This window comes from Zeus faber, assembly GCF_960531495.2.
Source record: "Zeus faber genome assembly, chromosome: 5".
In the NCBI taxonomy this organism is placed as follows: domain Eukaryota; kingdom Metazoa; phylum Chordata; class Actinopteri; order Zeiformes; family Zeidae; genus Zeus; species Zeus faber.
Window position 1 is genome coordinate 18,001,649 of NC_137192.1, and position 25,858 is coordinate 18,027,506.

The 25,858-nt window shown below is 43.9% G+C and overlaps 1 protein-coding gene across 1 annotated transcript; it reads left to right on the forward strand.

Annotated features, from left to right (window-relative positions):
- Positions 1 to 825: 825 nt before the first annotated feature.
- On the forward strand, positions 826 to 25,707 carry LOC307230582 (bone morphogenetic protein receptor type-2-like; the record flags this gene model as incomplete). The annotated part of the gene is made up of 11 exons (XM_080001018.1): positions 826 to 835; positions 1,089 to 1,189; positions 1,360 to 1,581; positions 2,250 to 2,364; positions 2,568 to 2,725; positions 3,315 to 3,471; positions 3,566 to 3,693; positions 19,652 to 19,732; positions 20,857 to 20,976; positions 24,308 to 24,388; positions 25,513 to 25,707. 11 exons carry the CDS (start codon positions 826 to 828, stop codon positions 25,705 to 25,707), a joined length of 1,368 nt encoding a protein of 455 aa, XP_079857144.1.
- Positions 25,708 to 25,858: the final 151 nt, after the last annotated feature.

Sequence of the window (25,858 nt, forward strand, 5' to 3'; positions counted from 1 at the left end):
GAGGTTGACCTGCTCAGTGAGTTGTATCCCAAAAGTCATTGGACATTTCTACAGTCGACTACGTTCTTTAGTATATCCTGTATGAACAAAGTATTTGTTAGAATACAATTTTATTTAATCTATATCAATAATAAACACTGAATATAATAAAAAAAATAAAAAAAATTTGGTCCTCCCTCAAGTTACTGTTTTCAAGTGCATCAATAGATCTTTGACCAATGATCCCTTTGTGCTCTGTAAATGATTGCTGCTGTGTTTTTATTTGATGATGATGCTGAACTGTGTATTGCAGCTTGTGATGGGGCTGAAGATTCCTGCCCAGATACAACCTGCCAGGTGGTGTCCACACACTTTGACCAAAGACTCACCAAGTGTGTGTGCAGCGCAGACATGTGCAACAGCAACGTCAACATCAGCAGCTGGAAGCCAAAGCCCAAACCCAATAAACTCACACACTCCAATTCTGTAGGTAGGAAAACAGGCTGGTTACTAATGATTTCCTGACAGATACTCACACACATTCAGCCGTGAGAAGGAGTCATTCCTATTTGTGACATTTATCACTTTATTTAAATGTTATTTTTCAACATTGTTTTATTGTGAGATGTAATTGTATATTTTAAACTTTTTATATGCATCTTATGTTTAAGATAAAACAAGCATTTACTTGATTGGCGTTCCCATTGGAGCTCTTCTATTGCTGTCCTCCATCCTCGCTGTGGTCAAGTTGAGACATCTCTTCAAAGAAAATGGTGAAATGTTTTATATCTTTGAATTAAAATTAATACTTTCAAATTTTACCATCTGTTAATATTTCAAGGCGCAATGTGTGTTTGTCTGCCAAAGAAACGCAAAAATCCAAATTAGACAGTTGTAGAATCATATGTACAGGCCTTTCCCCAATCTTGTGTAGATGTGGCCAGTCTTATATTCAATTCATGTGATATATTTCCCTTGACCTTGGCAGCTGTTTCTCTCTCATTTCTGCCCCCGACTGTCCTTGGTTTTTATCTGAGTTCTTTACTCCCTTTCTCCGACCTCCTTTCTGAGATTGTCACAGATTGCTGTTGTTGTTTTCTTGACCTCAGATCAGAAACGACAGCCTTCTCCCCAAGCTTTCACGCCCTTGTGTTCCTGTCACAGAGTGAAAAAACCTCAAATTGAGCATGCTGACATAGAACTACAGCAGGTACGCTGTCTCTGGTGTAATGGGCAACTGAACGGTGGAATAGTATACCATGAGGGTTATTTAAATGCTTGATTCTGAATATCTTACAGAAATAATTTTTATTCCCTGGTGGATGTCTCAACTGTCTGCTGTACTGTATTTACATAGTCCTGTCTTTATACTCCCTCCAGATCGTGGGCCGGGGTCATTTTGCGACTGTTTGGCGAGGGAACTACCGGGGATCCGTGGTGGCGGTAAAAGTTTTCCCCGCAGGCGGCGACAAGGAGTTCTTCATCGAGGAAGAAATTCACGAGCTGCCGCTGATGGATCATTCCGCCATTGTTCATTTCCTTGGTGCTGTGAGAAACCACGAGGGCGGACAGTGGCTCATGGTTTTGGAACTTGCTGCATGTGTGGGTGGTGCTGAACTTTTACCAACGTCTTGTGTTCACATTTTGGAGATATAAAGAATGTAAAAAGGAAAGAAAATGTGTTCATGTAGTTTTGTTTGGTTTCTATGCAGAGACCTGTAGTACTCATATCCTATAATTAGGTATAAATAACCTTAGAAAACCGTGTACAAGTCAAAGTAAAAGTCCTCTATTCAGTGTTCTACTCAAAACACATTCCATAGTTAATGCATGAACCTAAACTTTTGTTTGATGACTCGACCTGATTTAGCTGAAGTAGCGGTTTCCTCTTCTTCTCAAACTTGACTCAGACTCCAGCTGAAAGACTCTTGGTATTAATATTGACTTGTACCAAAAACACTTTTTTCAAAAACAAATGTTCCAAATGAATGCACTCGAGTTCCAACTGTAGTGGAAGTATTGGATATATAAAGTACAAAGGCCTCCAAATGACTAAAGTAAAGTAAAAGTATTGTACTGAACTTCAACGCTTCCTGCCACCTGCTGCCACATTCAAATATGCATCTCTACTTTAGTTATGATGTCATGGGTTTTTCCATGTTGCTTATCATAAGTCATTATGTCATTGTTCTGCAGCTGCATAATAATACTGACTTGTAAGTACACAATGTCACCCTTCTCAAACATTCCTTTACTTTACTCCCTTACAGGGTTCCCTCCAATCCTTCTTGTGTAACACGATGAGCAACTGGATATCAACGATGAAGTTGTCCCAGTCTTTATCTCAGGGTGTGTCCTACCTGCACTCTGACCTCCACAGACATGGTATGGTTCTCTAGAAGCCATGGTATCCAGTGGTTTGTGCCAAAACATTGTTGATAACAACTTTTGGTGTTTTCTATATTAACATATATTTGTGTATGTATTAATTCTAAATCTATTAAGTGTGTGTGTGTGTGTGTGTGTGTGTGTGTGTGTGTGTGTGTGTGTGTGTGTGTGTGTGTGTGTGTCTTGTGTTTGCACAACAGGTGTGCACAAACCCGCAGTGGCCCACAGGGATCTCAGCAGCAGCAATGTGCTTGTGAGAGCAGACGGTACCTGTGCCCTGAGCGACTTTGGGTGCTCCACCGTTCTGTCTTCCTGTCCGGGACACCACAACTGGCCGTGGCCCACAAGGACTGTGCAGGTGAACCCTACTCTAAGCAACAATAAGCTGGTCAAAGAAAAACAATGTGGAATTGATCACAGAATTGATCAATCAAAACTCCCCTGTGTTCTCTTTTATTCTACTGTAATGCAGAAAATAGCAATAGCTACATGACCATGATTGGGTCGAATAGCCTACTTGAGATTTCGATGTACAAAGTTATTACACATGAAAACATCCATCATAGCAGCTATTAGCGTAGGGGGGATAAAGAGATGACAAGGGCTGAGAAATATTGACAAATATCACAACATCTTTTGACAAATCGATAATTGGATGGTATTTGAGTAAGGACTAGTTACTTTCATACCATATTTACACACAATAAATATTTGAAAAATAATCATTCGTAATATGAATATGTTGAGGAGAACAACAAGATCAGTCTATGAAGTTCATATAATTACATTACTTTACTGTAATGCAGCCTTAAAGACAACATTTAACTTTATCACAAAATTGCAATAACCAAAACTCCAGATGATATCTAGTCTTCTATCACGGTATTGATATTATATTGGTATATTGCCCAGCGCTAGAGATGACCATCCAAAGCTTGAATCTGCAGGGTTGTGTCCATGTGGGCACGCTGCGCTACATGTCCCCTGAGATCCTGGAAGGCCTTGTGAACCTGAGCAGCGGTCAGTGCCTCATGCAGGGGGACGTTTACTCGCTGGGGCTGCTGCTGTGGGAGATCTGCATGCGCTGCACAGACTTGTTTGAAGGTATTACTGGAAGCCCAAACGCTCAGGTCAGGTCATCTCTGTCACGGCTCGTTGTCCGTTCTCAAACTCGCTCAAAATGTTTAAAAACCTGCAGATAATACGGCACCAGAGCATTGCCTCCCGTACGAAACTGAGCTGGGAGTGAACGTGACACTGGAAGAACTCGTCCTGTATGTGTCTCAGATGAACCAGAGGCCTTCCATACCCAAACACTGGGAGCAGGTACTTCAGCGTTTCCGCAGAAACTGTTGACTCATATTAAAATGTGTATACCACCAGGATTGAAAATAAGACATAGAATGACTGTTTAATGATAATAACTAAATACATCTAAATATCAGTTTCAGGGACCCTCACTACAGGAGCTCATGATGGAGTGCTGGGATCATGAACCTGATGCCAGACTGACGGCTCCGTGTGTTGTGGACAGATTACACACTCTGCAATCCTGCTGCACTCTATGATTTGATGTTGTTTTCTTCAAAAATGTTGTCGGAATGTTTATTTTTGTATAGTTCATTGTCAAAGTCACTTTTAAAAATTACTACCTTTCAGAATTCTGCATTACTGATGTCTCTCACCGTACATTTATTCAGCAAAGTAAAATGTCTACGGTACATTGCCTTATTCATTCATTTCACATGCGTTGGCTTTTTTACTTCTCAAATTATATTTGGCTGTTTTTGTTGTATTTTTTTCTAAGGAACCCGTTATATCAGGGAACTGGATAGAAGAAGTGCTATACTTTGAATGAAGTAGAAAAGTGGTACTTTTACTTGAGCAATTCTGTATTTATATATACATTTAAAAAAAACAAACCTCTGGTTTCGTCTTCCACTTCACACTAATGACTGTAATTGAGTATTTATTTTGTACATTTTTAAGATGGTGTGTTTGAACTCATACTCACTGTGACGTAATCTATTACTTTCTCACCAAGTATTCTACAGGCTACACTTTAAAAAAAAAGTTATTTTAAACATGATTTCATTCCGACCAATGAGAGCAGCTGTTACATGTACTTACAGAGGAATGATCTTGAAGCCCATGATGATCTATGGTGGGATTTAATTAATGAATACATTCCAGTTCACTGTTTGAAAACTCTGCCGCTTAACTCTGAGCTTTTATTGAAATGATGGTCAATTATTAATATAGAGACATTGAACTTTGATGCACTTTTTCCTGGATGTTACGAGGATCATACCTTCAGAGTTTAAGGTAATTAACACTCTTGAGTAGTTTAATATTTGAGGAATAGATTGGATCAATAACTTCACAATACTTTGCATGTGGTTGAGGCAGCCAGGGACGTGGACCGCCCGGAGGGAGAGGAGGTTCTGCTCTGCATACAGCAGTTAAAGGTTAGCCATCTGAAACAGGGAGAGGGACCGGACTCCTCCTTGTCGCTAGATGTATGCTATGGCCAACGCGCTGTCTGACCTCATCAGAACATGTCGGCCCTCGGCAGGAAGTGCTGAAGAGCGAATAGCACCGTGTGCAGCTCTAAGACATTTATGTGGCGTTTTGCCTGTGTTATCGTCCACTGCCCGTAGGCTGTTACACTGTTGTAAACGGCCCCCCCGCCCCGTGGTGGATGTGTCTGTGGTAGAGTGGTATGAAATGCTCCCCGCTTGGTCGCGTACCACCCTCTGGGTTGCAGCATGCGAAGGGGTGGCGCCACGCCCGTTGACGCCATCATGCCCAGTAGTTTTTGACACAAAAAAATGACATCACTGACCGTCCGGGTCCGAACTGTGACTCTGTGACTGTGATACGACTTGATGGCCTGAGCCCTGGCTGAGCATACGCGGACCATAATAAAAACAGAGTCCAATTCCATGACAAGAAAAGGGGTGTGTTGGCTTGGAATCAATACATTTTTTTCCTCCATGTTGACAGCGCAGCCCAGACTCCCCAGGTGAGAAAGGGTTAATCTGGCCGCCTGCCTGACTCCTTCCCTCGACTGGCTGCAGATGAGCCAGTCGTCCAGGTAGTTGTAAACTCTCACCACCTGCTGGCGTAGCGGTGCTATCGCCGCTTCCAGTAAAGCGTTGGTACTTACTGTACCGGGGATCGAATTTCACAAACCGGTCGTTTGGTCGAATTAACCCCAGCAGTTGACGTGTGGTCAGCATCGGGAATTTCATTTTTATCAGATGCTTGTTGTTTTTTATTTTTATTCTTTAACCTGCGCTTGTCAGCATGCTGGGCTTACAAACCATAGTATTTGTGCCATTGCATCTAGGACAGAGTTAGTCTGCAAGTGGAGTTCAACTTCTCAACCTGCAATGCAACTCTTTATTCATTCTTTAATCATCAAGAACTGCTGCAACAACTCTGTCCTGTGGACGATATAAACAACTAATCACTACTCCAAGAGGGGGAGAATCCCAACGGGTGAGATTGATAAACATAGAACCAAACAACAACATGTGCATGGAAAAACATAAACATAGACACATCAGACGACAACACGTATGGACAAAACAGAGTTAATTCGGTCCAGGAAAAGTGGAACAGCAATTGGACACGTGGCCTGTCATAGTTACAGTAAATGAGGGAGGAAAGGAAAGGACGGTGGGAGGTGTGGGGGATGGGGCATGTGATTCATGGCACAGACATTTGTGCACCGCGGTGGGCAAATGGTGTGTGTGTGTGTGTGTGTGTGTGTGTGTGTGTGTGTGTGTGTGTGTGTTTTTTCGCTGTAAGCGCGTGCTTTCCGGCTGTAGACACGGGGAGAAGGGAAGGCTTCGGAGGGACAGGACAGTCGTCCTGCTGCTGCTTCTTCTCCTCCTCAAACCTCATTGTCACGAGGCCCGTAGCTTCTCCAAAGGCGCCGGTGGGGGACACCAGGGCGTCGAGCAGCGGCGCCTCGTCCCGGTCCTGGAGTCCGGTTAGGCCCAATTAGGGGGACAGGTTCAGGGCCACACCAAGGCTCCCGTGCTATGCCGGTAGCATGCCTCCCTGGGTAAGGCAGCTGGCGACAGGTTCTTCCACCGGGAGGGAGATGGGAGAGGTTAAACCTGTGCTGTCAGCATGCTGGCCATACAACACAGAGTATTTGTGCCATTGCATCTAGGAGAGAGTTAGTCTGCAAGTGGAGTTCAACCTCTCAATCTGCAATGCAACTCTTTATTCATTTTTTAATCGCCAAGAACTGCTGCAACAACTCTGTCCTGTGGACGACCTGTAGGATGACAAGAGCACAGTTTTTTGTTCTACAAAACCAACACCAACCCCCCTCTTTGGTGAACTATTTGACCATGTTTGGGTCTATAAACACCTAATCACTACTCCGAGAGAGGGAGAATCACCACGGGTGAGACAAATAAACATAGAACCAAACAACATGTACACGGAAAAACGTAAACATCGGACGACAACATTTATCAAAAAAACAGGATTAATTCAGTCCAGGAAAAGTGGAACAGCAGTTGGACATGTGGCCTCTTCCTGTCATAGTTATGGCAGTAAATGAGGAAGAAAAGAAGAGGGATGCAACCAGGAGGGTGCTGGGGTGCGTTCAAAGCAGGTGCCGGTGGCGTGTGTGTGTGCCTGCAAACCCTAGACCTATTGAGTGGTGTATGTACTGAGTATGAGCTTTGACTCTGGGAGAGATAGGCGGCCCCCCCCTCACACCCACGGCCATAGCACTAAGCGCCACGGACGTCCCCACAGCTGCTGGGCACCCAGCCAACCGCAGAGCCCTGGTGTGACCCAAGGGACCCCCACATGCCCCAAAACACCACGACATTGCACCGACTTAGGAAGACTCAAGCATTAATGGATGGAGTTATGTCAGTGATAACAGTATCCCATATTTCATCAAATGGATCAACCTCGTTTTTGGATATTGCCAATAGTTTTTCCATTGGGATGTATTTTATTAATAAATATAACCATTGGGATGTGGTGATATTATCTCTGTTTTTCCAACTGAGTAATATTATTTTCTTGGCAATTGTGAAGGCGCTCAAAATGGGTTGGTGGTGTTTGGGTGGTGGGTCGACTGAGGAGAGGTCACTGAGGAGACAGACAGAGAGGTAGACTGGAGTGCTGTGACCCAGAAGGGTTGATAGCTTCTTGGCGATGTTGGTCCAGAATGTTTGGTTGGTGGGCAGAGCCAGAAGGCATGAAAGTAGTCATCTCTGGTATAAAGGGAAAAGTGAGAACAAACGTCTTCATCCACAAAACCAATTTGAACATTTTGTGTTGGTGATATGCGCTCTGTGCAAAATCTTCAATTGGATGAGTTGCATTTTGGAGTCATAGAAAAGGAGTTGTTGCTTCCACAGGTTGATATCGGTGGAAACAGCAAGGTCTCTTTACAATTTCATGGTAGGTAAAGATAAAGCATCATCTGTTTTTAATAAAAGTTTGTATATCCTGGAAAAGGGATTTTTAATATTACCGATATGAGTAAGATGTTCAATCGTTGGAGGTGGTTGTAGGATTTTGTTCGTGAACTACATTTGAACTTTTAGAGACTGCTCTAGTTGAAAGGAATTAAAGGAAGCTGTGACCACCAATGTTATACCTTTGTGTTAAAGTTGGAAAGGATATGAGAAAATTGTTTTCAAAAATGTGTTCCACATGGGTCGGTCCCGTCTTTTCCAAGACCTGAAGATTATTGGTCTGTTTATAACCAGAAAATCTGGGTTGTGCCAGATTGGAGTGAATTTGTTTGGAGATAGAGTGTGACCACTGAGTTTGTTGAAACTCCACTAGGCTGACGGGTCGTTGTGGATTCGTCTTACGTGAAGTAAGAAAAGACGAGGAAGCGGAGGTCAAGCCGTGATATATACCCACAGCGGCGGGACGGAAATGTGTCGTCATCTCTTCCTCTGCCTTTCAGGCGTGAATGCAGAGCGTTTCGATTGGATTATGATTAATCCATAATCAATCATTTTTCAGTGCTCTATCATGTTGATCAAGCTTAACAATTAAAATAATTATTTTGTCATGAGTGCTGAGGATGAAAATCTAATAATTTCACTTGCCCACCAGAGGGAGCTATATAAAAAGCTACACCAGACAATCTTTTTTTTTTTTTTCTTTTTAACTCAAGATTCAAGATTGAAGAGGTTATTTGTCACAAACATATACATATGTTCAAACATATATGCAGTGAAATGTCATGATTACTTACAATAACTCATTGTCATTGCAAGTTCAAGTACTGAGGCGACAAAATGCATTCCTCTGTATTTTACCCACCCTAGTAACCCAAGTATCTAGGAGGAGTGGGCTGCCATATAGCGGCGCCATCTAATTAGGGGTCCAGCCCCGAGGGGCTATTACTATTGTAAATGAGAAACTGACATCCGTAGTCTATGGATATCATGCATCCGCCACACTCACAGACAAGATGAATAAACGGTGTATTCGGCAAAGGTGTATTATGCCGTCGTCCAAGTTTGATCCAGATCGGTCCATTATTGTGGAATAATTTAGAAAAAAACGGTATTTTTTAATCATGGCTGCAATGCATGTGCATGTGCAAATGATAAGCATGTGCATGTGACATGATAGCATTGCTGCCTCGTGATTGGTCAACAGCTGGGCCCTCACCAAGATGACGTCAGACTTTTATGGATGTTATGGATCCGACCAACCGTCATGCAATTTGAATAAGATTTGTATTTGGGCAGTTCCAACATGGCGTTGTTTGAGTTTGATCCAGATAAGCAATTTAGTATTGTCGATGGAGTTTGTGATCAACAATGACTACCTCATTAAGATGGCGCCACGCATAGACATGTAGTACGAAGAACGAAGAACTTGTTGCATGCATGCCAAGTTGATGGAGTACATAGATCATGTGAATCAGTAACCTTGGGCGAATTGACTTTAACTAAAGGATTATAAGTTACAAAATTGTAACCATACAAAAGAAACAAAGGGACAGGTATTGTTTTTCCAGAAGACAAACATTTTCATTTAACAATGTGCAGCATATTAAATATCAGAAATATATGCGCACGGACATGCACAAGAGTAAGTTCTACAAAAGAAAAACCCAATAACGTCAGAAGTTATAAACATTCTGGAGATATCAATGTATGCAGTCTACCTGAATTATAATTACTGGTAACAATAACCATAAGCAATTACGTAAGACAAGGAACATGTATTTATTGTGTATGTGTTTTGAATTACTTTCATTATTTTTGTGTTTTTTGTGTAGCCCATTACACACAATTCAATTGAATATATTACTCTGCAATTGAAGTCACTTGAACCACTTACCTAAGTTTATTTATTTATAGTTGTATAAAATACATTGTTATTGTGAAGGCAGTTTTCTGTTGATTTACAAAATGCCATAAAATAATTCTGTTCCCCAAAATGGATTAGTATTACAGTACATATGGTTTTCATAAATGTATAATTTGATTAATTAATTCTAATGTACAGTTTTCAGATAATTATATTTTGTTCACTCATACCAATTAATATGTTAATGATGTGAATAAATTAGGAATTTGTTTTTGAGCATCAATTGTTATTTTAATAACTAATATTAATGTATTTTAATATTCGTAAAATATATTACAGCAGATATAGTCTTCATATATTTATAATTAGATCATCAGTGAACTATGACCTGGAAAAATAAAATGCAATACATCCTACGACCAGTGGGTGTAGGATCACAGAACTAGGGGCCTCAGGAGAGAGGTCTGCGGCTGAAAAAAACCCACGTATTATGATCCAGTAAAATGTTTTATCTGCTAAATAAAGTATTTTTCATCCACAACATATATACTTACTTGGATATTTTACATACCTGATCAGGCTACATTTAACTTACAATGTATAAATCGTTTTTAGTGTAGAATAGGAATTTATCTATTTTATCACTAATGATGAACAAAACAGGCCAATATATTAGAAGACCATGAGAGGCTAATGATCAACAAAATAATTCCCAAAATAACTTGTTTGTATTTTCTTATACGTTAAAATTAGCAGTTATTGGTCTTTCATATTAAAGTATATGTAGGGAATGTGTAGGGTATGTTCGGAAGCTATGGGCCTCATGAATCAGACCAGGTGGTCAATACCCCCTCCACCTTCTTGCATCATTACAGCTCCGGCACCAACTTGAATTTTAAAGGCCATTCAAAGTTCGGATCTGCAAGCACAGGAGAGGAACAAAGCAGGTTTTTCACAGTTAAAAAAGCAGCATGACATTGGGTCAACCACGTGAATGCAGCCTTCTTACTCAAAAGGTTTGTCATTGGGGCCACCGCAGTGGAAAGATTCGGACAAACTATGGTAATACCCCACCAAACCCCCAAAAATGCGTCAGCTCTTTCTTTGTTGTTGGCACAGGATACCTGGCAATAGCCTCAACTTTAGCTCTAACAGGGCACACCTCCCCTTGGTCCATAACCTTACCAATATATGTCGCTGTTGCCCTCCCAAATTCACACTTTGATAAGTTGAACGTCAGATTGGCTTCAGCCAAGCGATCAAACAGGGCCATGAGACGCTGAACATGACATTCCCACAACACAACAACATCATCTAAGTATGCTGTACAGCCTGTTAGTCCACGCAAAACCTTAATCATTAGGCGCTGGAACATGGCTGGAGTGTTCCGCAATCAAATTTTCTTTTTTTTTTTACATTTTGTTTTTCAGTTGAATTATATTCATAGTTCAAGAAAATCCACTTTTTAAAAGGAGCTATTGTTTGCTCAATCAGTGCACGATGTTTCCAAAGTCAATGAGTAATCGTGTTCAATACTCGTGATTATGATTTTTGCCATAATCGAGCAGCCCTACTGAAAAGCATGATATTGTATGAGAACAATCCCCCAGGTTTTATGAAAGTAGATATTTCCTTTGTCCTTTGCATTAGTGGCACTTGCCAAGAGCCCTTTAGAAGATCCAGTTTTGTCATGAATTTCACACTAACTACCTCATCAAGGCCATCTTTAATACGTGGATTTGGATAACAGTCAGGGACAATCAAACTTGGCGACTGCTATACTATCCTCAAGTATGTACAGTACTCAATCTCTTTTTCCATGCGCTTGTGCTTCTCCACCGGAACACGATAGAAGTATTGCTTAATTGGTTTCGCATCCCCAACATCTAGGTCATGCTGCGCAAGGTGGGTATGTGACAGAGTGTCTGAAAACAGTGAAAGATGAGAGTTAATCTACTGAAGTAAATCTGTCCGTTGAGCATATGACAAATAACTTTTTTGAGCTCTCAAATTGTTCAAATAAGCGGAGTTGTTTAACTTCCCCATGGCACTCTGTTCTGATGGAACCACAAAGTCTTCAGCGGGCATTGAGGGCATTGTGGCAAGCTTTGCAGCAGCCAGTACGACTTTGAACTTAGATGCTTGCACTGATGAATCACTATCCCTCTTCTCTTCCAAAACATTTGATTGCCCACCATAGTAAGGCTTCGAAAGATTCACATGGCATAATTTAACTTTCTTTCTCCTGTATGGATCAGGTAGTTTTCACTTTCTTTCTCCTGTATGGATCAGGTAGTCACACTCCGGCTCTTTACCGTATATAGCCCACTAAACTTCACCTCAAAAGGAGAACCTACAGGCAACAAGGCCAAAACTTCGTCACCTGGTTCAAACTGACAAGACTTGGCCTCACGATCAAAAAGATCCTTCCTCTTCCCCTGAGCCACGCTAAGCCACTTTTGGGCAGTTGCACAGGCAGTACGCAACTGGCAACGAAAGTCATTGACATATTGTCAGGAGGATCGACATTTTTCCAGTGGTCACTAAAAACTGCCAAATGACCACAAACCCTGTACACTCTTGACAAACCTCAGCCTCAGCAAGCAACAGCGAGGGCAAACCTTCTTCCCAGCCCTGGAAAGCTCAATACGGTAAGAGCGCAACGGTGACTTCAAAGTCTGGTGAAACTGCCGGAGGGCTCCCTGTGACTCTGGATGATAAGCACTTGACACATTGTGTTTCGCCCGAAGCTGCTTCAGCACTTGAGTAATGGCACAAGACATTTAGTTACTTCCTTGACCTGTGTGTATCACCTCTGGGTATGCCAAAAGTGGATATGAAGCAAGTCAGAGTCTTAAAGTACTAAAATGGGTTCTCCACCACCGCACAAAGGAGCTAGGCTTGCCAGTCAGCTGACATGTGTGACAGTGAACAGTATGCCGAGACCTCCCGTTTTAACAGAGGCCAGAAAGAATGTCGACGCACACTTCAACTCAGACGTTTTCTTGACCCCTCAGTGGCGAGCAACACCATCACGTGAAATGCTCAACACCAATTGCCTGAATTTGAAGGGCACCACCACCTGAGTTATCTGGTCTGTATCCAAGTTGTCAACAACACGTGTCCACTCCCTCAGCAGCCGACCTTCCTGAAATAAGTAACAATTTTTCAAAACTTCTCGTTTGTTCAAAGGCCAAATCAACTCAAACAAAGGTGTCACTGTGGGATCTACCGCCTGTTCTGCAACCAGCTCCTCTCTACTGACAGATGGCAAAGGCCACAGTAGAGCCTGATCCTGGACTTTCTCAGGACCTTACTCTGGGAACACAACCGCGGGGAATCAGATTGTGTGGACTCCGCATTTTTTTTTTTCCGAGCTAGCCCTGCTCATTGCCTGAGTCACAGCGCAGACAGTAAAAACATTTGGGTATTTTGCACACTCATCCGGTTTTTCAGAGCACCGAGGTAATGCCGTCACTACCGGTGGCGGCGGAACATACTTCCACACTCTTGCCCTAGCCAAGTCATTACCCAGAATCACGTCCACCCCGTCCATCGGCAATGAGTTACACACCCCATGATGACTTCACCATTAACTAGGTCTTAGAATAGGTTGAAGCGGTGCAATGGCACAGCTAATGGAATCAAACTAATGCCAAGATCTGGACTTTTATAGCCAGTGTCTGTATGGTGAAGAAGGCAGTAACCCCTCTAAGATAAAACTCTGTCCTGCCCCTGTAACTCACAAAGTTATAACAGGTTTCCTCTCTGCATTCCCCAGAGACACAAAGAGATGCACTAGCTTTCACCTCTTACAAAATTAAATTCCAACCGTTCGAGCTTTAGCCGACCCCTTTCCAGAGCCAATTAGACCTCTGACTCCCTTGCTTTCTGTGCCTGCTCCTCCTGCAGCCTTTCATGTTCTAATTTAAATTGCATTTCCTCCCACTACCCTTGGAAGCATTGCATAGGAAACTTTACCTTGCTCAAAAATATGACACTGCCATCACCTCAACAATGACCCTCAGTTCAGCCTTTCTAGGTATTTTGTATCAGTTTTTTTACGGTCCAAATGTATAGCTAAGTCAACTAGATCTGCCTTTACAAATTGAGCCAGTGTGCTACGCACAGGTCGTTTCAAAAAACAAACAAACTCAGCAACCAAAGGATTTCCATGTTCAGTTGACATACTGGTAACAAACACTAGCACACCTTCCCAGCCAACACTGAGACCAAAAAACGGTGCAACACACAGTGCACAGCCATGGAGAGGATTGATTATTGATGGTTAGGAGCCTCCCCCCTAAACTGCCGAGGGCTAACTAATTCAACCCTAGTCTTCATATGCATACTGGTGGTGTGTACTTATGCGACTAGAGCTCTGCTTGCAATGGGGAAGGCTAACTGCTCCGGCCGGTTCATTATCTTTCTTTGAGCTTCTGAGTCATTATGGTACGGTCACAACAGCCAATAGGAATAGATACGCTCTCAGTGGCGCTGTTCCTTGGAAAATGGACGCTCGGACCACTGCATTGTTCCTATTATTTTAAATGAAAAACATCACTTGAACTATTGATAAAATTAGGAACACATCATTTCATGTTTCTTCAACAAGGAAAATTCTTTATTTTAAGGAACCGATGGAAAGAATATTTACGTTTTTTTTTGTTTTTTTTTTGCCATTTTAATAAAAAATAAGCCAGAGGCACAGAAGCGTCGTTGCCGGCGGTGTGACTGTACGGCGCTTGGCCCTGTCGCTGGTGGTGTGACCCTAGAATTAGGGTCCTCTTCCTCATCAGAGCTCTCTTTATTGTAGTCCCGACTTCCTTCCACATTGTCCTCCATTTTAGACACTTCCTCCTCTATTTCACATTCGCCCTGTACTCCCTCCTCGTCATGAGCAAATATGTAATCAAGAGCTTCACGAGTTGTGGATCTTTTGCTCGTGTTGACAACTGCAGGTGCTGCTTCCGAATGAGATGTGGGCAAGGCCTCAAACGGGTCTTACTCAAAGCGATTTCTGTAACCACTCCCTCACAGATAAAACATCATCAACATCTTCAAAAGTTAACAGAGTTACAGATCAACGGGTATTGTCTTCAGTGTGTGTGTGTGTGCGCTGTGCCAGGTGTGCAGTCAGATGTGGGAAATAAAGTGTGAGAAAGCCCCAGTCTACTGTATACAGTATATTCTGCTGTACAGCTGGGGGACAGGAGATGCGTATGTACAGGGCTCGACATTAACGCTTCCCCGGGGCAAACAAACTCTGTGCTGGGGCAAGTGGAATGCCTGGTGCAGTTGTCCAATCGGGCAAATGAAAAATAAACGTGATCGCTAATGTAACGTTATGCGAAAATAAACTGCGTGCTGTATCGCTGAAGCCCAGCTTTTCCAGCTTGGACTGCGGCTCAAGCCGGAGTGCGCAGCTTGTGTGTTCTGATAATTTTAAGAAGAAGTGCGCTCCTCCACTTGATTTGTCCACCAAAGAGGGCAGGACAGAGACCGGCAGCTTGCCAGAAGTGCCGCTACGCGTCGGCGCATAAGAATAAGAATAGTTGGTTGGTGACGTCAAAGATAAGATAATGATGTTAAACGGAACACGGCGAAAATCAGATGATAGAAGAACGAGGTGATCATTCAAAATCTTTCATAAAAATGTAATTCCAACATCAATGATAATCAATAATAATAATAATAAATGATTTAATAAAATGAAGAAATATTGCTATCCACGTCATCCATGCTGGCATAACTCTGGTGTGTTGTGACGTACCCCCACGCCCACCTACTCCCTCCACACACTGGCGATCGGATCGCCTTTTGTGATCCCAAGTAGCCACGATTGTACAATATGAAAATAGAAACGATCGCCCGACCTATACACTATACTGGGTATCGATACCTTATTTATTGCAATTGTTACCAGATAATTTTAGGTTTTGTACATTAATCAATTATTATTCCATCCAAATCCCTGTTGGTTGTTTTTTTTTTTTTTTAATAGGCCTAGATTTTCCATTTGGGGCAAGTCAATTTGGCAATCGGGCAAGTGGCTTAAAAAGCTTAATGTTGGTCGCGCCGCCGCAGCAGCCGGGTGAGTTTGCTTTTTTGATCCGTCCTATTTAACCCTGTGAGGCCCACGGTTGCAAAGTGACACACAGCACTTTTAGCTATTCGAGAAAAAGATTATCCTCCCTTGGATAGTAAAAGTGTTTAGAGGTCAGGCCATCTGGCCACGATCCCGCGCAACCTGCAAACTTTCCTTCGAGCTCACCTCTCGAGTGGATTTGTCAAGATTCAAGTTAGTAAAAATTGTGCAAAGGCCGAAAAAGTGGTCAGTTGAAGCCATATAAGTGAAGACATGCCGCAATGTCTCTGTGATATCATTTCCTGTGGTCCCATCCAACACACGCAGCTCAAAAAATATTATGTCTGGCTCTGCGTCGGCAATACCTTCCCGTAAACAGACCCCCTACACAGACTTGCGCTGATTGAGGTGGATTCGGCAATGAACACACACACAATCTTCCTCTGCTTCTGATTAAGTCGTTGACCATTTTTTCCTTCATCTCTGTTGCAATATGGTCAATGATGTCACCGCACATCTTGTCTGAGTGCAAAACCCGGCCCGTGCTCACTCCGTTTAACTCTTGCAAGCTCACATCGATTGGCATACACGTCAATGGGCGCCCACGCTGAGCGATTCCGGAGGCTGTTCGGAAAACACTCCGCGACTTCAACCGCCTTTCGGCTCCGTGCACGTCTTGAATTTTCTTGTGAATGTCATCGCCCGATGCCATCTTTTCAGTCTCTGCTGTTTTTAAGTGGGATCCGCAATCTCTGTGTTCCTTGATTTTCTTACGCGGTGGATGTTGTTGTCTAGCCTCGTAGGTACCAAAAGGCACCCACTCCACTCAGTCGACAGCCTCAGTCCCTGCTCTTTTTGAGCAGCAAGCGATGTAACTCTGCTACACACTTTGCACCTAAACTTTGTCGTTGACAATGTGCCAGTTGTTCTGGGAGCAAAAATACAGCGTTTGATCCTTTGACCAACAGTTCATCGTGACTCACGTTATTGTTGACGTCATGGTTGGCTGAGCCGCAGGTGGCTTTGCTGATGCTAGCATTACACCAGCAGGTAGAACTTGCAAAAATGCATGTTCTACCGACTGGAACTTATAAATATTAATCAACCAAGTTACTGAACGAGGAAATGACGTCCTAACTGAAGCCGCCTTGATGAGAGGACTGACAGATTGCGTGTTCAACTCAATTCTGTCCTTAAAAGAGCGCAAAGACATGTAAATGTCAATGCAATACACTGGAGGCGCTGTTTTACACATCATAAAAGGACGTAGAATGCATGAAAGTTATAGTGCAGTGCAACAAATGAATCAAAGAAACCTTGTTTTACTTTTTGTTAACAATTATTTTGTCTATTCCGCAAAGAGCGTTTCACCTTGTCAAGGTGATCTCCTAGCCTGGAATTATCTACAAGCTCATTGACTGAGAGCCAAGAGCGGGCGGTTTTGGAGGAGAAGGCCTGAAGAAATATTTCACAGCGATGTACCGTTTTGTGACGACCTCTGTTTGAACATGTGTGCGCGGAGATAGTGCTCTCAAAGAAAACACAGCGATGATCAGCGAGGGCAGCATCAGTCACCACCACCACCCGAGGAATGTTCAGACCCTCAGAGATGATTTAAGTCGAGAGTGTGGCCCTTGTTGTGTGTGGGCTCCGTCACATGCTGAGTCAGTCCATAGTTATCAAGAACACAACACAGTTCTTTGGCCCCTTTGTCCTGGGGGTTGTCAACATGGATGTTAAATCACCCACAATAACTACACAATCAAAGTCAATACAGATTGTAGACAGCACTTCAACAAGGTCATCAAAAAAAGGTTGCACAGTATTTGGGTGGCCCGTAAATATATAGGAACACAGATCGAGGGGAGGAATTCAACTGAAGATCCACATATTCTAAAAGAAGCTAAATTTCCATACGATATCTGCTTTCCTTTGAGGGAATCATTAAACAGAATGGCAACTGAATCCTGAATCCTCACAGGCGGTTGTCGGTGGTGAGTGCGGTGGAGGCTCCTCTTGGCTCCGAAAGCTCCCCGGGCGGGGGCTGAGGTGGCTCTCTTCCAAAGTTTCCACGTTGTGTTATGTCTTCTTTGTCTTGGTTCCTCTTGTCTCTTGTCCTTGGCAGAGGGAACAGACGGATGACGCAGGAAGTAAAATACGTTCGAGATAAAAAAGTTTTACTCCTGACTTGGTGATGGGAATTTATTTATTTATTTATTTGTTTGTTTGTTAGTTTATATATTTGTTAATTTATAACATTTTTAACCAGTGGGTGCTGACACGGCCATCGGGATCTCCGCCGTGTAGTAAGTCCGGGTATATTGATGGAATTGGAGGGTCTGGTTCCTGGCGAGGAGGGGAGTAGGAGGCCGCTGAGGGAGTGAGGAGCGGCAGATCTGGGTACGGAGGGGGATCGGGCTGTGGTCCGAGTTGTTGTCTCCGTCTGTAAAGTACTTCAGTGTCTCCAGTAGGCGTAAAAAGCGTTAGTTTCTGTTTTTCCATGTTTTTCCTTTGTGTCCCTTCTTCTTCCTAGCCTCCTCCAGCCATCGTCTCGCTTCCTCAAAACCCAACCCTTGTTGAGGCAAAGTCCCCCCGCCTTAAAAAGATGTCTGCGCTCCCAGAGAGAGTCGAAATGGGCAATAAATTGCGCCGAATGGGCGATAGTTGCGGTTGTCAGCCACGTGTTCAGTGCCAACAATCTGCTGAATCTCTCAACTCCTCTTCTGCTCGGTGGTGGGGGACCACCGACAAACACCTGAACATTCAAGTATCAATAAAGTCTCGTTTCAGCACGTCAAACTGTTTCCCAACATCATTGGACACTTTTGGCATGATGATGCTTTTTCACAGTTGGAGGTGCAGCCACCATATATTCCGGATTCTTTCCGTCACGTCAGAGACCATATCCTCAGGAAAGCAAAGTATTGTGGTGTTCTTACTGCACATTCTTACATATTTTACAGCAATGTCGCCCACAATCAGAGTTTGGGGCCCGGATCGCCAACTCTCCCCGACGAAGATCCGGGGTCCCGCGGCGACGGAGCAAACCTGTTCTCCAGTCGCACGCTTGGTTCGCTGGGGAGGTTTGTTGCTATTTCTCCCGTTCGCAGCTGTCCACGGTTGTAGTCCTTCCGAGGACGGGGGGGGAAGAGGCGCAGTGGCTGGATGATAACGGAGGCCGCCCGCGTCACAGATCAGAGGGAGCCTTTCCACATTTCCCCATATTTCATATATTCCTTTTTGATGCTTTTTGCATGGCATTTATACTGCATGAAATGTGTTTTTTTTAAATACCTTTTGATTTGATTGGCTCTTACAGATACAGGGAAAAAAAAAATAAAGATTTATTCAAATGATGGAATTCACAAGAGAATTCTTGGCAACCCAAATTAAATAAATACAAATTGTATTCAATGGTTTTATGTGAGTCATGACTGTTGTCAATTAACTACCAAGCATGACCGTAATTCCTAAGTGAATTCGGTGGTATTTATACAATTGAGTGCACTGCATCGAGAAATGATAATGCTTTGAAGGTGACATCATATGAGCGCTCAAACAAATTATTATGGTAATACATGTTATTGGCCCAGGCTGACATGCTAGGGGCCTGCCAGGGACCACGCAGTCAAATCGGACTGGGCCGGCGCATTGTAGGACCAGGCCAAATGCCAGAAGGCCAACAGCAAAAAAAACAACAACTCTGTGACTCCACTAGTGCCGCTCGCGTCTAGAGGACGTTTGGATGCGACCGTGACATACAGTCGGTTGGATACCGTGACAAACGTTCTTCTTCTCAGTCGCTTCGGACAAAAGCGTCTGATCAGTGACCTTGCCTAATGTCGTGTAATGCGTCTTGTTCTCCATCAGATGGCGCTAAACTCACACTGGACCCAAACACAGCGCACAGAGCCCCCCCGCCCGTCTGAGACCACCGGGAAGGCCAAGCAGGTTAGAGAGGAGCAGCCACCTCCTGATCACCCAGAGAGACTTGACGTCAGGGAACAGGTTTTGTGCAGAGACGCTCTGACTGGGCGCGGCCACTGGGAGGTGGAGTGGGAAGGGTGGGCGTGTATAGGAGTGGAGAGGGGAGGGTTTCCGACCGGTACAATAACGGAAGAACAGACCTAGATCTCCATCCGTCCCCCGTTCCCCACGGAGCGGGAGTTGAAGTGTGGAACAAACAGTCGTGTCGTTTTTGACAGGCTGTGTGTGCTGTCTGAGGGCAAAGCTCGAATTGGGACCCAGAAACTTAGATGTTTATACCGTTGAGTGTGAGTTTTTAACATTATGTGTGAAGATTTAATAAAATGGTGAGTTGTTGCTGTTGTGTTTATGCAATTATGTTATTGTATTTATTAACCAAATAGCCTTTTCATGCGGACAAACCGCTTAATAACATTCACTGTAACACATGGGCTTGGTTGGTCTGATACTATTTCACAGTCACAAAGATTAATCCATCGAATCGTGTCCCGGAGTACGATTGTCCGACTTTTTTTTGTGCTACACATAAACTCTGCAACAATTCATTTGAATGGGGAGAATTTCTTGGGTCCCATCCACCCATATACAGGTATTTTTTTTTACAAACGTAGCATTTTCTCTGCGTTTTGGCCTCCCATCCACACCGAAACGACGTTTCAGGTCACTGGAAAACCAAGCATTTGAAAAAAAGTTCTTCCATGGTGGAGATTTTTCAAAACTCTTTTTTTTCTTTTTTCTGCGTATTCGTGTGGACCGGTGAAATGGAGGCTTCACCAGACGATCGTCATGACCTCGATTTTTCACATGGGCAATTGTTGTTTCACACATTGAGCATGCACCAGAAACCTACAAATAACAGCGGACTACCGCTGTGTTTACGTGTGGCTAGTACTATTAGGTTTAATGGAGGGTATTTTCCCATAAATGTCCTGTATTTTTAACAGTTCTAAAAAAATGTTTTACAAAGGTTTGGGACTTGGCTCCGGGCCTGCGGTCCGTGCCTGGTGCCCGCGGCCCGGGTTCAGCGCCTGCGGCTGTGTCTTGTGCCTGCTCATGGGGGTGTGTTGTACTGTATGTGTACGCCTCAGGGGTGCGGGGTCTCCTCGTACTCCCTGGGTCTGGGTTATGCTCCTCGGGGGCCAGGTGTGGTGGTTGCTCCGTGGGCTTCCGCTTCCCTGGGGGCAGGTCTTCTGTGGCTGCAGGGCGAGGTGCTCTTTTCTGCAGCCGTGGGGTTTCTGTACCGCTATGGGACTCAGTGCTGGCTTCGGGGCCCTTTCCGCTGATTGGAGGCGCTACAGTATAATACCGACCTTATACAGCAGAACCAATTGGGATAGGTCCTGTACACTCACCGGTGGACACTCACTCACACTCTCTCACACACACACACACCTGCTTTGAACGCACCCCAACACCCTCCTGCTTACATCTCCATCTCTCCTCTCCTCCTCTCCATGTTGTCGTCCGATGTTTGTTTTTCCATGTGCATGTTGTAAGTGTCTATATTAAATTGTCTCACCCGCGGTGATTCTCCCTCTCTCGGAGTAGTGATTAGTTGATTATAGACCCAAACATGGTAAAATAGTTCACCAAAGAGGGGGGGGTCGGTGAGGGTTCCGTACAACAAAACAGGACAGTTATTGCAACAGTTCTTGACAATTAAAGAATGAATAAAGAGTTGCATTGCAGGTTGAGAACTTGAACTCCACTCGCAGACCAACTCTGTTCTAGATGCAATGGCACAAATACTCTGTTGTATGGCCAGCATGCTGACAGCACAGGTTGAAAAAACGGCCATTTCATGTGGGAATATCCTGAATACAACAATCTGATACCAAGAGCTTTATCAAACATGTGAGATAATAAAGAGACTTTTGAGAAAATGATTGGATGTTAATGTTCGAACAAAGTCTCCTAACAAAACGTTTGTTGGAATTTGCATTGTAAATATGTATCGTTTGTTTTCTTACAAACAGTGGCAGTTGTGAGCATATACTTTTAGGACATTCGTTACACTGAAACAGGGATAAGGAAACCTATCTGGTTCTGTATGGACATATGCATTATAAAGAGATTTTTCCACATTGCTGGCATTTGATACAGTGCACACTAAACCAGTGAAATAAAGGCAGTTTTATTTTAATAAAATGCAGATTAAAAACAGATGTTACAGCATTTTCAAATGATGATTTGATCAATGTCCATTTCCAACAAAAATGTACAAAAATGCCAACAACTAAAGAAACTGAAATAAGTATTTATATGATTGGTACTTTAAGCCAAATTGAAATATGGGTAATTTTCCCAGTAACGTGAGACAGAAAATGCCAAGTTAAGGGGATTTACATAATTAAAACAACTAACAAACAAGTCATTATTTATTCATGGGAGTGACTGCATTGAAAACTGAGCCGTTCGGGACATAAACATAGTACAGGTAGATCTAGAAGCGCTTAGTCACCCTACACTGTGCAAAAGGCAGTGATAATTAAGGTGCAAAGTCTGTTTTTTAAACATTGACTTGTTTCAGTTGTGATTTGACTGTGGAATACACCAGCAGTTGAGTTACACCACCCACAGCGAGGGGTTGTTGTAAGAAAAATAAATAGTTTGAGAATCTGGGGGGAAAAAAGATCAACTCATGAAATGCCGAATTTGCAATGTTTTCACAAACAAATACAAGATAGTTGATACAAAGCTCCCCGGGCGGGGGCTGAGGTGGCTCTCTTCCAAAGTTTCCACGTTGTGTTATGTCTTCTTTGTCTTGGTTCCTCTTGTCTCTTGTCCTTGGCAGAGGGAACAGACGGATGACGCAGGAAGTAAAATACGTTCGAGATAAAAAAGTTTTACTCCTGACTTGGTGATGGGAATTTATTTATTTATTTATTTGTTTGTTTGTTAGTTTATATATTTGTTAATTTATAACATTTTTAACCAGTGGGTGCTGACACGGCCATCGGGATCTCCGCCGTGTAGTAAGTCCGGGTATATTGATGGAATTGGAGGGTCTGGTTCCTGGCGAGGAGGGGAGTAGGAGGCCGCTGAGGGAGTGAGGAGCGGCAGATCTGGGTACGGAGGGGGATCGGGCTGTGGTCCGAGTTGTTGTCTCCGTCTGTAAAGTACTTCAGTGTCTCCAGTAGGCGTAAAAAGCGTTAGTTTCTGTTTTTCCATGTTTTTCCTTTGTGTCCCTTCTTCTTCCTAGCCTCCTCCAGCCATCGTCTCGCTTCCTCAAAACCCAACCCTTGTTGAGGCAAAGTCCCCCCGCCTTAAAAAGATGTCTGCGCTCCCAGAGAGAGTCGAAATGGGCAATAAATTGCGCCGAATGGGCGATAGTTGCGGTTGTCAGCCACGTGTTCAGTGCCAACAATCTGCTGAATCTCTCAACTCCTCTTCTGCTCGGTGGTGGGGGACCACCGACAAACACCTGAACATTCAAGTATCAATAAAGTCTCGTTTCAGCACGTCAAACTGTTTCCCAACATCATTGGACACTTTTGGCATGATGATGCTTTTTCACAGTTGGAGGTGCAGCCACCATATATTCCGGATTCTTTCCGTCACGTCAGAGACCATATCCTCAGGAAAGCAAAGTATTGTGGTGTTCTTACTGCACATTCTTACATATTTTACAGCAATGTCGCCCACAATCAGAGTTTGGGGCCCGGATCGCCAACTCTCCCCGACGAAGATCCGGGGTCCCGCGGCGACGGAGCAAACCTGTTCTCCAGTCGCACGCTTGGTTCGCTGGGGAGGTTTGTTGCTATTTCTCCCGTTCGCAGCTGTCCACGGTTGTAGTCCTTCCGAGGACGGGGGGGGAAGAGGCGCAGTGGCTGGATGATAACGGAGGCCGCCCGCGTCACAGATCAGAGGGAGCCTTTCCACATTTCCCCATATTTCATATATTCCTTTTTGATGCTTTTTGCATGGCATTTATACTGCATGAAATGTGTTTTTTTTAAATACCTTTTGATTTGATTGGCTCTTACAGATACAGGGAAAAAAAAAATAAAGATTTATTCAAATGATGGAATTCACAAGAGAATTCTTGGCAACCCAAATTAAATAAATACAAATTGTATTCAATGGTTTTATGTGAGTCATGACTGTTGTCAATTAACTACCAAGCATGACCGTAATTCCTAAGTGAATTCGGTGGTATTTATACAATTGAGTGCACTGCATCGAGAAATGATAATGCTTTGAAGGTGACATCATATGAGCGCTCAAACAAATTATTATGGTAATACATGTTATTGGCCCAGGCTGACATGCTAGGGGCCTGCCAGGGACCACGCAGTCAAATCGGACTGGGCCGGCGCATTGTAGGACCAGGCCAAATGCCAGAAGGCCAACAGCAAAAAAAACAACAACTCTGTGACTCCACTAGTGCCGCTCGCGTCTAGAGGACGTTTGGATGCGACCGTGACATACAGTCGGTTGGATACCGTGACAAACGTTCTTCTTCTCAGTCGCTTCGGACAAAAGCGTCTGATCAGTGACCTTGCCTAATGTCGTGTAATGCGTCTTGTTCTCCATCAGATGGCGCTAAACTCACACTGGACCCAAACACAGCGCACAGAGCCCCCCCGCCCGTCTGAGACCACCGGGAAGGCCAAGCAGGTTAGAGAGGAGCAGCCACCTCCTGATCACCCAGAGAGACTTGACGTCAGGGAACAGGTTTTGTGCAGAGACGCTCTGACTGGGCGCGGCCACTGGGAGGTGGAGTGGGAAGGGTGGGCGTGTATAGGAGTGGAGAGGGGAGGGTTTCCGACCGGTACAATAACGGAAGAACAGACCTAGATCTCCATCCGTCCCCCGTTCCCCACGGAGCGGGAGTTGAAGTGTGGAACAAACAGTCGTGTCGTTTTTGACAGGCTGTGTGTGCTGTCTGAGGGCAAAGCTCGAATTGGGACCCAGAAACTTAGATGTTTATACCGTTGAGTGTGAGTTTTTAACATTATGTGTGAAGATTTAATAAAATGGTGAGTTGTTGCTGTTGTGTTTATGCAATTATGTTATTGTATTTATTAACCAAATAGCCTTTTCATGCGGACAAACCGCTTAATAACATTCACTGTAACACATGGGCTTGGTTGGTCTGATACTATTTCACAGTCACAAAGATTAATCCATCGAATCGTGTCCCGGAGTACGATTGTCCGACTTTTTTTTGTGCTACACATAAACTCTGCAACAATTCATTTGAATGGGGAGAATTTCTTGGGTCCCATCCACCCATATACAGGTATTTTTTTTTACAAACGTAGCATTTTCTCTGCGTTTTGGCCTCCCATCCACACCGAAACGACGTTTCAGGTCACTGGAAAACCAAGCATTTGAAAAAAAGTTCTTCCATGGTGGAGATTTTTCAAAACTCTTTTTTTTCTTTTTTCTGCGTATTCGTGTGGACCGGTGAAATGGAGGCTTCACCAGACGATCGTCATGACCTCGATTTTTCACATGGGCAATTGTTGTTTCACACATTGAGCATGCACCAGAAACCTACAAATAACAGCGGACTACCGCTGTGTTTACGTGTGGCTAGTACTATTAGGTTTAATGGAGGGTATTTTCCCATAAATGTCCTGTATTTTTAACAGTTCTAAAAAAATGTTTTACAAAGGTTTGGGACTTGGCTCCGGGCCTGCGGTCCGTGCCTGGTGCCCGCGGCCCGGGTTCAGCGCCTGCGGCTGTGTCTTGTGCCTGCTCATGGGGGTGTGTTGTACTGTATGTGTACGCCTCAGGGGTGCGGGGTCTCCTCGTACTCCCTGGGTCTGGGTTATGCTCCTCGGGGGCCAGGTGTGGTGGTTGCTCCGTGGGCTTCCGCTTCCCTGGGGGCAGGTCTTCTGTGGCTGCAGGGCGAGGTGCTCTTTTCTGCAGCCGTGGGGTTTCTGTACCGCTATGGGACTCAGTGCTGGCTTCGGGGCCCTTTCCGCTGATTGGAGGCGCTACAGTATAATACCGACCTTATACAGCAGAACCAATTGGGATAGGTCCTGTACACTCACCGGTGGACACTCACTCACACTCTCTCACACACACACACACACCTGCTTTGAACGCACCCCAACACCCTCCTGCTTACATCTC